General features: G+C 46.9%; 1 protein-coding gene across 1 annotated transcript; it reads right to left on the minus strand.

Annotated features, from left to right (window-relative positions):
* Positions 1-11,527: 11,527 nt before the first annotated feature.
* Positions 11,528-12,391, minus strand: LOC119382032 (uncharacterized). The gene is made up of 2 exons (XM_037649772.1): positions 12,243-12,391; positions 11,528-11,813 (listed from the first exon to the last, which is right to left on the minus strand). The coding sequence occupies exons 1-2, from the start codon at positions 12,389-12,391 to the stop codon at positions 11,528-11,530; spliced, it is 435 nt and encodes a 144-aa protein (XP_037505700.1).
* Positions 12,392-12,784: the final 393 nt, after the last annotated feature.

The following is a 12,784-nucleotide window of genomic DNA, read 5'->3' on the forward strand; positions in this document are numbered from 1 at the left end:
CTGCTGCGTGGCGCCGAAACGGCGTCCGGGGCCTAGTTCTCCTTGCGCCCGCAGTGGCGCCACCACACTGGTACAGCAGTTCACGGAGAAGCGCTTCGACAGCCGCGTTTGTACGCCCGACACTTACTCCAATCAGGCCGTACATAACGCGTTTTATAGCTGCACATTACACGTTGAATATTGAAGTCTTTATTAGAACTGCCGATTACCCCACATATGTCAACAGATTGCCCTAGGAGTACCAGTGTTTTGTAGAGTGGGCCTCAATACTCTCCACGAATGCTGCCGGTTTGACTCACCTGAAATGAAAAGTGTCACTCAATCACTGATCCCATTAATGGGCAGGCAGTCGTCGGGCAGATTGCAAGGGCTGACTTATCGGCCCACCTAAACGCACCACGAAAGCACACAAAATTTAAATGTAGGTCCTGTTAGTGCGCCAACAAATGCCGGTTGTGGTCCAAAGCAAGAGTTAGAGCCAAGAGTTTACAACACAAACAAAATATATTCTCAGTTCAGGCAGTAGAAGCATCATGCAAACATCCACACTCGGCAGGTATCAATTACAACTCACAACATCACTTAGGTGGTGTTTAAAACAACGGGAACAAACTTACCGTGCTACAAATGCACTCTCATCCATTCGAAACTATCCAAGAACACTAAAAAACGTGTGCAGCCCACAATTCTTTGAACGTTTCTGGAATATTTCTATTCCAGTAAACACTCAAACGAACTCCAGCTCTGGTCACCGTCATTCGGCGACATTCTTCTAAACAGTGCTCCCACGGTGTCATCACTAGGTCATCCAAGATCGACTGACCGCACTTCACGACTCACTCGAATAACATAACTTCTTCGCCGACTTCACCATACCGTCCTACCCTCCGTCGTCTCTCGTTTGGATGCTTCCCGGTTTCTCGAACATTCCAAGTGATTGTTCGGCTCGTAGCACGTAGCGAAGCGACAGCTAGGGGAAAGGGATTTGTCTCACCGGTTCGTCTGCGGAATCGGTCGGTTCCACTTTGGGCGCTGCGCCGTGCTACCGACCGGGCTGCAGAAATTAGGCGCCTTTTCCTCCTCAAACCACTACCACTGCTACCACCACCACTTTGATTTCTTGAATTCTCCTGATCTGCGCGGGTGTTAGGCTGTCGCGACCGCGACGGCGTCTTCCTTGGAGATGGTAGGTGCTCGCCCTGGGCGCCTTTTGATGCTCGTTTTTTTTTTTCCTTGCGTGCACTCGTTGGGGGTAACAGTCGGCTTGAGGCTGTCGTCAGTATGCGGCGGCGCGCGCCTGTTTTAGCGGTCGTTTGTGACAGAAAGAAGTGCTCTGTTACGAATATTACGCTTCCCGACACTGTAGATCGCATGAGAATACGTGGTACTTCACAGTAGCGTCTTTTCACACGTTCGAGTTGCACAGCGGCACGCAACAGCTTCGCATCATCACACCGCTAGAAAACACCGTCTGCCACGCACGCGCGCACCAAAAAAACCGTACTCAGGCGCAGGAAACATGACGCAAGCTGCTCACACGCGCGGTCACACACGAGAAAGACACTAGAAAGCACACGAAAATGCACATGGACACGTATAAATCCTGAGGCGACCACATAGTAACACGAATCGGCGTCTGCTTTGTGGACTGTGCTAGTGGCGCCCTCACCCTAAACAGCTGCCGCTCAGCCGACCCGCGCTCGCCCATTGACGGCGACGCGACGCAGCTGTACAAGAGGAATAGTGAAGTGTATGCCCGGATCGTGGAAGAGCTGCGCAAGCTCGGCAACGAGAAGACGCTAAAGGAGACCAAGACGAAAATTGAAATCTTGGGGAACAAGTACAGGCAAGTGCGAGTTTTACTGCGCGTATTCATGAACTTTTACAAAAAAAAAAACAGACTGTATTGTACGCAGTTCCGTTGCAAGCTGTTTTATCGCATGGACGCGTGCGAGACCGCGTTTTGAAAGCGATATGCGCGGAACGCTTTGTGCTTTTGTGTGTGCGCGCTGTCGCAACGCGAACTGCCCCGGGTGCGTGCCTCTGTGACTTCGCGTTGTAGAGAACTTTAATAGACGCGGCACTTTCTTAAAGACGATAGCAGGCCCCGGAAAGTCTCAAGTTCCAGCGATCGCCGCAGAGGGCGAAAAAATCAACCGCGGCGAGTTCCATCGATATGCGTGGAGAGTGGAGCTACTGACTCCTCTTTTAGCAGTCGGATAAGTTAGTTCGCATTTTCCGTGTTAGGGGCGTTCAACGCGGCCAAAAATTTTATTTCAGAATGTATCAGAAGATTGTTAAAAGCTTAGTTACCGTGTCACTTTTCATACAGCTAGTAGGGACCAGTTTTTGTGTTACTTCTAGAGTTAATACAAGAGCTTGATTGTTTGAAGACAAGTATTGAGATTACACTGACGCTCGAAAAGCAGCAGCCCATTGGCATCGATTGCGCTTCGGTCGGTTATTTCATTCAAATTGTACCGCGGTCGTTTTCTTTGATCGACGTTACGCAGCTCCGTTTTAAATCAGTTTTGATATAGCAATGCAAGTTTGTGCGCCAAATTTTACATGCCGCTGCCAGAAAGCGAACGTGCCTAAAGCCTGTGAATCACGTCAGCTGCGGCGCTTTACCGGCTGCCAGCGTGAAAATTCAATGCCAGCAAAGAGCTCGGAGACTACCTACGAAAACGGAATAACCATGCACCATGTGGGTGTGCGCACCGGTGAGTGAATAGCACTGCTTTGCATTTGAACATAGCTTTCTTTTTGCATGCGCTATGGTTTTTGTCATTTCAAAAGATTTTACGACTCGTCCAGCTGATCGGATGCACCGCTTGTGGATTCCAATGACATTTTCTAAGATTATTTACTTCGTTCTCACTTTTGCAAAACATATCTTTACTGCTAAACTTTGTAACACAGATCACAGCATAAGTTTACCTATTTCTGCACAAATTAGTCTTCTGAGATAAATGCTCATAAGTCCAATGCATGGTAGAGCCAAGTGAACTTATAATATGTACATGCATTTACACATTTTCGTAAGTTTACAATCATACATATTACATTTGCACATACCATGTAGTTTATAGAGTTGGGCAATTAACTAACTTAGTATCCTCTAATTGAGGCTTGGTCAGACACGGTCCACTGAAGGTCACCACTAAAACAAATTCACAAACAAAGCAATGTTATGTGCACACTATTTTTCTCATGCAGTGCTCTCATATACATTCTTCTCAGACATGAATAGCAAATCCACTCACGCTTCTACCATAGTAATCATTATGTTTTCCTCTTCCAACCCAACCACAGCCTACAAGATACTGCTCATATCAGCACACGCTCGGATGCTTTATCTCTGAACCTACCTCAAGTCAGCAGAGGATGTTCCACTACTGAAAGTAAACTCGTGGTCCAAAATCCTCACAAGGTATGGTTGTGGACACTTTACTTATTAAACCAATTTTTCTTTCATCATTTCTTTCTTGCTTTTTCTCATGACTCAATTTTTTTTTCTTCTCAGAAAACTGGACAAAAGAGAGATCATTGGTTTCCAAGCTACCCACACCAAGTCTTAAGAAGCTCAAGAGTCGCCTATGCACCACCAACGTTTACCAGGCGGACAAATGCAAGCCTTATACTGAAAAGCAGTGATAGTGTACGGTATGTTGAAGCAGTACAAAAGTGGGTCCACAAATTGTTTCTTGCTTCATGAATTACTCAGTTTAGAGGAAATGTGCTGGCTTCAAATTTCTTGGATAGTGCATGTGATGGGGTGCACATACTGTACTTTAATCTACGTGTGAAACTTTGCATAGAGTATCACATGTAACTTGGTAGCAAGTGGGCCAGTAGTAGTCCATATTTAGCAGCACTTGTTTTTTCCAATGAAAATAGTTTGCTGGAATTGTGAAGGCTGTAGCAAAGCAATGGCGGGGAAAGCTACAGTAGTGCTGAAACAAAGAGTTATGTGTACCGATTGCTTGTAGGGAGGGACATTGTGAAGGTTCTAAAATAGAAAATGTGTGCAAACACTCGTGCCTTCATTAAACAAGGCATTTCGTGTAGTGGTCACCTGGAGAATAGTTTCCGGGTCGCTACTCTGGAATAAATAACGTTTGATGATAGGAGTAGAAGAATAGGAGCATGTGCATAAGGGCATTTTGGGCAGTGTTCTATGAAACAGGCTGTTGAATTTGTAAAGCATTTGAAAATTTAGTCTTTAGTATTATTCAATGAACATCGCCAATACATTATTGGGATATGTAAACAGACATATCCAGAAAAGAGGGTACAGCACCGTTGCATTTGTGCAAGCAATTTGTTTTTTATGTGAAGTGGAACCATAGACAAGTAGCAAATATTATTTGTTCTAGATAACAGATCTGACACATGACACGGAGTTTTTAAAAGTATGTTTATTTTTAACAGAAAAATAAATGAGTGCACTCAATAGATATAATCAGAGTTCAATAGAGTTGGCCAGTGTTTGTGCATGTTAAAGATTTGAATGTGTAATAACTGCTACTTCCTTGATATTGGCGTGAGCTATATATCCAAAAAAGGCTAGTTTTGTGTCCGTGCTTGTGATTCGCTGCCGGTAGATACGGACCAGAAAAAACGAGAACACACAGGGTGATGCGCAACACCTTGTGCTGTTCTCGTTTTTTCTGGTCCGTGTCTACCTGCAGCGCATCACAAGCATGAAGACGTGCCAACTAGCCCCTATTGCCGCCTTATTAGTTTTATGTGACACCCTTGTTAAGAGTGAGGCAGACAGGAGGTAGTGAAGAATGAAAATGTACATTCAGCTTCTGCAATCGTCCATCGTTTAAGCAGTGTCTTTCACGACTATGCACCATTGGCACCAGAAAAAATGGACTAATTTATTTATTTTTCAGTGCAAAACATAGCAATTGAACAAAGAAGCTAATTATACACATTTGGCAGAAAGGATTACTCACTGCCTATTTTTCCAACATTGCTACTATGACTTCCAGCACTTCCTAGCTGTCTAGTATACTACCGTTCCAAACGTCTCTAATGTGCGCGCCCACATCATGTGCAGTCTATTGTCGGTGCTGTCCTCTGGTACATCATGCTTTTTTATTTATAAATGAGTGCTTTCAGGAACACGCGCAGGCATCTGCTATGACATACGTCAGTTGATAAATAGTGGGTGAGCAAGGGTAGCTCACTTCTCGAAACTTGTCTTCCGTGACATACCTTCACAGGAATGTTCACTTGCTGAAATGTTGGATTCAGGCTAAGGTTTTTCTTATTCGCCAACAGTTACTCAAGTGAAGTGTTTGTCACTGCAACCTTTTATAAAAAATGAACCAAGTTTCCTTTTCAACGTGATACCATAAATGGTGTTTTCTCAGAACACACGCGCTTAGCTGAACTGAAAGTTGAGCTAAATGGTCGGAATTCATCGTAAAAAGATCGGCGCGCAGGCACGAACACAAGGATATTGAGCACAATAACGAGAACACGTTATGTACAGGAATAGCTAGCACAACAGTGTGGTTTCACTTTTTTTTTTTCAGCGCCGAGTGGCTGTCGCCAATGTGTTGTCAAAATAGTACCTCGGGCTGAGGCTAATCTTACTGGCACTGCATCTTTTGCGAGCTTTGATTCTGTTTGTTTATTACCGCTCAAATCGTCAAACGCGCATGTGTAGTGAGAAAGAGGACGGGCAGCACTGTACGCAAGTACTGTGCAAGGGTCACCCATCGTAAATAGTATCGTTGTCTGACGCTTCGTTCTGCGTTCTATAAGAGGTATGCTGAACGAGTCAAGAGACATAGAGTTGCTCAGTTTCAGCTGGCAATTTTATTAAGCAGATGGATATTTCTGTTTCTTGTATGTATTGTTCAACTCTCTAACTGACAGTGCTGCTTGTTTACATGTATACTGCTACATTCACAATTGCCAATAAACAATGTAAGCTTACTTGCTTGGGGTGTTTTTTGCCAGTTGAGGCCTTTCGGTCACCTGGCGACGTAACGGAAATATTTGTAGTAATGATAGGCTGCCGCGCGCGCGAATGCAACCCCCGGACAGCAGGAAATAAACGCCAGAACCAGCGGGCGTGCACCGCGACCACCCGCACCCGCCAGCAATGCGGCAGCCATATTGCCCCAGCGGAATGATGATGATAGTTTTCGCAGCGCCATCTCTTGGTCGGATACTTTAGTTCACAACGCCACCGCTACCCTTATTTCCGTTGCACTGTCAAAGGTACAGTTTCCCTTCTCTAAATGGTAGTACAAGTGTTCTGTGACGATAGTCTTTCTTGGGGAACCTAAACGCAGAAATTTTGGTCTGTCTTTCTGTCTGTCTGTCTTTCTGCTTGTCGGCACGTCACTCGATTCAGCTACCCGGCCAAAGTTGAACCACTTGCCCAAGGGCCAGCCATCTTGAACGGCTGACTAGGTGTATACTTGTGTACACTGTTGATCAAAAAGCAAACATTACGCATATCTGAGGTGCAACATCACTAGGTAAGTATTAGGTGGCGTGTTCCTTTAATAGAAAATACATAGATACGTAATTATAGAGACCCTAGATTTTTAAGCTGCGCTGAAAATGCGACTGTGCTGAAACTTGCTTTCCTCCGTGCCCTCTGCACGAGCTCATTGTTGTGTTTCGGTTTCGGTTCAGTACAGGCTTCCCAAGCAACGCTTAGCGGCGCTGCTGCTCTTGACAAGCAGCGCCATATCTGGCAGAGAAATAGAAACTGGGGTGTAAGCAGCGCGCATTTTCCCTTCTTTCCACCGCGTTGCCCCCGCTTCTGTGCACGTGCAGAGCTCTCGCGGCGCCTCACAATATACCGCCTGCAGTGCGGGTTCAAAAAGATCTCACAGCTGGACAAGCGCTTCTGAAAAGCGAACTTGATAAAATGAGAAAGGCTCGTCAATCACATTTACGGTGCAGAGCAGACGATCGACGACAACGACGCCCGACTCAAAGCGAAATGCATTTCCCAAGTCGCCATTACACCGTATAGGACGTATACCTCGAGGTAAATCTCATTCTGTGATGTTAAAGATGCGTAATGGTCCATATGCAATCCGAAATGAAGCCGTACACGCTATCGAAGTTCTGCGGTGTGGATTACGAATCATATGATTGTTGTTTTGATATGGCATGCTTACAGTAGCAGCCGTGTACTTTCGTGAACAAACGTTTGCCGCGTGCGAAAAAAAGAAATTATACGGCCTTGGCACTGTTTCCTGAGAAGGTTAGAATCAAGTCCTCCGTGCCGCTAGAGAATCACCCGCCGATCAAGACGCGAGGTAGCTAGCTGAGCTTTAACCACTGTGAAGCAAGATGAACTGCTCGCCTCGTTTTTTCGACTCTCGCGTCATGCTTGCAGTCTCTTTTTATGATATCGACTTGACAGCCGTATAAACCTGCTGCGCGAACGCGGCTAGAAAATTGCACAGTCAGAAGGTGGTTACTTCAAGGTTGCAATTGAAAAGCATGTATTAAGTACCAGTTATATTTAGCGGCTTAAATATATATCACACTAATTGTCACAAATTAGCGTGTTATAAGGCGCACGCGCAGCCGCTTTCAAGCAGCTGCGAGACAGAACAGCGCGAGCCGCGCGACCAAGAAGCGCGAACAACGAAAAAACAAGCATCAAAAGACGCCGGCGCGCCGCATCTTCCTCACCCACTGGAGCCAGACGCAGACCACGCGATCAAACGCCCGGCAAAACCTGGATGTTTCTAGAAGGAAAGGGGGACGCATCCCCGAGCGATGCCGCCGCGATTCGAACGTACGAGAAAGCTCTCGCCCTTTCCCCAGGCTTAGCTGTACTACGCGCCGGAGAACACTCCCGACGCTTCTAGAAACCAGGGGAGAAGGGATAAAAGCATGCGACGACGAGCAGTCAAGCGGTAGTGCAGTCAGTGAGTGGTGGAGTCGAGAAGCCAGCGAAGGAGTGAGTCAGTCGGCCCGGTGATGGTGAAGTTACGCTACGTGTGGCTCCGTTAGCCAAAGAATACGTGTTTATGATGGTGTGCGGTCAGTCGATCGTCGATTTGGAAGAATCCGATGACGACACCGTGTGAGCCGTGACAAGTCACGACGACGGTTGAGCTACGACGATCAACGCTGGAGCTGGCGTGAGTGTTTCCTTGAAGAGAAGCATTCGATTACCGTCCAAGTATTGTGGACTGGATACGCCCTTGTATATTCAGGACTTTAACTGTCATTGAATAGTTGTAATGCATGCGATTGCATTTGTAGCGTGTGATCTGTTTGTTTAGCTCCCGTTGTGTAAACACCATCAGAGTTATATTGTGAAGCTGTAACTGGTACCAGCCGAGTGTGCATGTGTTTGTGAAATTTGTATTGCCCTAACTGAGAATATATTTCGTTTTCGTTTGTGTTATCGACTCTCGGCTCTGACTCGGTCTTTGGACCACAACCGGCGTTCGCTGGCGCACCAAAGGACCAACTCTAAATTGTCCGCGCTTTCGTGGTGCGTTTTCGGAGGGCCGTGACGCCAGCCCTTAGAATCCGCCCGGCGATTGCCGTCCCCATTAACGGGACAAGTGACACTAATAAAGTGACAAAAACAAAGCAAATCTGCAGAACGATGTCAAAGCTTGCTGAAAATGCACAGACGTCCGTTCCGGTGTGATAAAGCAGCCTTCCCGACGCGTGAATTGTAGGCGCCGAACTTCTGACGATGTGCCGAGTTCAGTTGAATTCAACCAACCGCGCAACGCTAACGGTATAACGCGAGTGTGAACGTTCAACAACGATGGGCAGGTCTCACGAACACGGGGAATCAAAACACAAAGTTATTTCACCTACAACCGTAACTGCACTTTCACAATGCGAGAAGACAGCGAGTAATCATGACTGAGTCGCTGCGTGCATGCGCCGCGTTACTTACCGATTCAGGTAGTCGAAACGATGAACTCAGACAGCCAAATAGAAGGCGAGACAGCGCTGTCAGCTATCCACGCTTGCCGCCTTTATTTCTCGTGCAACCCGACCAGGAACCAATGCAGTTTCGCACGTGAATCGCGTTCCTTGATGTTGTCTGCACTGTTGTGGCAGCCCACGACACAGCAATACTTCCAACCTCACCTCCACTTCCGTGGGGTCGCTTCTGACATCGCGGAAATGTGCAGCTCCGCACAGCAAGCCTCTCGGTTCAACGTGCCGAGCTGACGGCCCCCCAGTTATCCGCACCGACAGAAGAACGCGTGCGCACGCGCGCTACCGCTACCGTGAAAAGGGCTGAGTCGGCCGCGCATAAGCTCCAGAGCTTTCTGACAGAGCCGCAGCGCGGCCAGCGCGGCGCTGTTGTCGCGCCGCAAACTTGAGCTTGGGTTCCCATATTGCACTGTACGAACGCCATGGGGCGCCGCTCTGGCATTCCTGTTTTACCAAGGCGACGTGTAAATAAAAGAGCATGTGTGGAGTACTCGTTGAGTGCGGACGTTTCTTCTGCTTCGGCGCTTCGCGCCAAACCGCGTGTTCGGGCTGGCTGGCGTCCCCGCCGGTCGCGTTGGTCACCGCCGGTCTTCGCCTGCTGCTGCGCCGGGACTACCAGCCCGCAACACAGCACTCATGTTTCCCGACGTATTGCCAGATGGCGTCCATATATCACGCAGCGCCTCTTCTATCGTCTTTGGACGATATTTGCAGCGAAGCACGCAGATACGCGGCCAATTTTTTCACCGTCACGCCGCGCATGCCTTAAGCGGGTGCATTTTGCCTTGTTTTGTGTGCAGATTGGCAAACTAGTCACATGGGGCACTTTTGATCGAGTGTATTCTAGTTCACTGACGAGGTCCTGCGAGACGCAGGGCGCTTAGCATGACTTTATTACTTACTGCCGTGAAGTGGGACATATTTCAAGAAAGCTATACTCTAGTGCGTGGGTAACAGCTGATGAAAATATTCGCACGTTTCTCATGTGAACTGGCAGCGCTGTGGAAACATGACCGACTTTTATCCTTGTTATTTCAGAGACATCAACAAGAAAAAGGGTACAGGGTGTGGCAAATAACATGGCCCTATTACTGGGAAATAAACAGATTTCTCCAAGCGCTGCCCATGAATGGCTCAAGCCGGCTGCAAGAAACAGCAGGCAGCGACAGCAGCACGGTAGAGCAGGTAAGTGAATTTGTTGCCCATTTCCTTGCAATCTGTGTACAGTGGTTGTGTCTATATATTTTAAAGAATAGAAGTTTTCAGATTGGATTCATGTTACTCTCAAAATTGTGTAAATATGTAACAGAACATACTCATAATAGTTACAGTATTCTGAGTATTAACTTTATTAGATTAGTTAGCAGTTTTTTATGTAATATCTTTTTTTGTGCTGATTTGCAAGTGTTACCGATTATTTTCTCAGGATTACACACACACACACACACTCTCACTCAGCTGGCGGTCCAGCATTCTTTGGAGGATATAAGAACAGCAGCCTCATTTTCAATTTATTTACTGTCTATTTTGCTTTTTCAGATCATCAGGAGTATGGAGACGGGCGATACACATGAGGATGATGCTTTAGGTGGCGAAGAAACTTCTGGCCAAACCCACAGCTGCCCACAGTCACACCCCACAGCTACACAAGAAGCCAGCGGCAGTCCAGCAGAAGGTGAAGAAACTTCGAAAAGTGAAGGGGAAAATGCAACACCAGCGGCAGAACGAAAACAGCAGCGACAGTCCAGCAAAAAGCTGTCGCCGCAACAAATGCTGATGTCGGAGCTGATCGAAGAGCAGCGGCAGCTGCGCCTCTCTTTGGAACGTTCCAAGGGGAAAGAGCTGGAGATGCGCGAGCAACAGCTCAAAATAGATCAAGCGGCAGCGGAACGTGAAGAGCGGCTCATCTCGGTGCTCGAGAAGATTACTGGCAACTAACTTTAACAATGTGCTTGATTGGGCTGGTGCTGCATGGTAGACGAGGAATAAAAACAGCGCTAAACACGGGACGAGAAGAGGACACATACGCGGCCCCGTGTATGTGTCCTCTTCTCGTCCCGTGTTTAGCGCTGTTTTTATTCCTCGTCTATCAGGCAACTAACTGTACATAGAAATATTGTAAATAAACAGAGCTTTTTTCTGTATTTAGTTGAAGTACTCTTCATGGGGGCGTTACATCGCAAAGTAATGCCTGAAATACAAATTCTCTAGCTAACGCCTGTAAAGACTCCACAGCTTTATGTACTTTCACGCCTAAGATTTACGGATTCTGGTCCAATTTCCAGGAGTACTGCGCAAGAGCATATTTAACTACATCACCTGCACCACTGGATGTAGTGGTAGAGTTCGATGGCTGCTCGTAAAGAGCATCGAAGGCAGAGGCCTCTTGTTCCCACTCTCGTTCCGCGCTGTCCCTAAAGCCCTCACATATGTTATGTAAAGTAAATGATGTCCTGATAGCGAGCTTTGCATTTACGAAGGTACATTCCATTCTTTTCATCACAAACCTAAAGCAGGCCTTCAACCTTCCGAATGCATTTTCCACGATGCGTCTTGTCCTTCATAGGTTGTAATTGAAGGATGCTTCCTCTTTGTTCGGCGAGGCGTTAGGGAATGGTTTGAGTAAGTTTGTGGTGAGTGGGAAAGCCTGGTCGCAGAGGATTATTGGCTGCACCTCGACGCCCTCGATCACAGCCACAGGCAATTGGAAGTATCCACCGTCCACCATACCAGACAGCCTTGATCTTGCATAAACGCTGGCGTCGTGGCACCTGCCAAGGGCTCCAACATTTATGTACCGAAAACGGTACATGTGGTCAACTACTGCGAGTAGTACGATGCTGTACCTGCAAAGAAGATGAGCATTAATGCCAGTTTTCATGCCACACTTGCACTACAGTCTCATGCAAAGTAACTCTCTAAAAAAGTGATGCTAGCATCTGCACTTGTTCAGGTAACAATGAGTTCCACGCTAATAAAGAACAGTAATTTTGCGTCATCCTAACAAAACATATTCCACGTTAGTGAATTACTCTCTGAAACTTCCTGACTGCGAAACGTGAATAGCAACCAAGAGTAAAGCTCAATCGCATGTTTCAATTACAAACATAAGGAAAACTTTTATTGCATGCATAAACTGATGAGAAGCATCCGCGACTTTCGGGCTACAAACAATAGCACGACCACTTGAAGTTAAGTATTCTTCCAAATATAGAGCACAAGACCGAAGCTGAGCTGATCAAAAGCTTTTAAACCAAAAAACATCTGGTGCTTACCCTCCTTTGTAGTTGTAATAATCCACTGCATGCTCCTTAGGTGGGGAGGCACAAAAGTGGCATCCGTCAAGAGCGCCTATGCCCTGAGGAAAGCCGCTGAAGGCGAAGAACTCCCTGAGGTGTTCCTTCATGTCTTCTTGCCGTATCATGTGGAGCCACTCCCTTTCAAGTTGGCTTATCACTGCCTTGCAAAATTCTCTGTAGAGAACGTTTACGGTGGACCGGTCGATTCAAAAATGGAATCGGAATAACACGAAAGTAAAGCGTGCCCTTACAGAAGTAACTGAATGTTTACTGTACATTGATATGAGAGAGTTTGCACAATGTATATTGATGTATGGCAGTTAAGGCACCGTGCAGTCGAGTTTTCCAATGTGACGGCAGCACCAGGACGCACAGCCTGGCGGATAAAAACAGCAATATTGAGGCGGGGTCAGTTAAAATAGAACGCGATGCGCGCGTCTCCCTCCCTGCAAGAGTAGACCGATTGTAACCGGGCTACAGGGGGGACGCGTGCACGCGTCTGTTTTCTGCGTGCCCCT

This window comes from Rhipicephalus sanguineus, chromosome 2 (assembly GCF_013339695.2).
Source record: "Rhipicephalus sanguineus isolate Rsan-2018 chromosome 2, BIME_Rsan_1.4, whole genome shotgun sequence".
NCBI classification, from domain to species: domain Eukaryota; kingdom Metazoa; phylum Arthropoda; class Arachnida; order Ixodida; family Ixodidae; genus Rhipicephalus; species Rhipicephalus sanguineus.

What these genes read in the sequence shown, in the direction of transcription:
- LOC119382032 (XM_037649772.1), bottom strand. Translation starts at nt 12,391, where the DNA reads ATGATACGGCAAGAAGACATGAAGGAACACCTCAGGGAGTTCTTCGCC. An exon ending in TATTACAACTACAAAGGAGG is followed by an intron (nt 11,814 to 12,242) that starts GTAAGCACCAGA and finishes TCTTCTTTGCAG; the next exon opens with GTACAGCATCGTACTACTCG.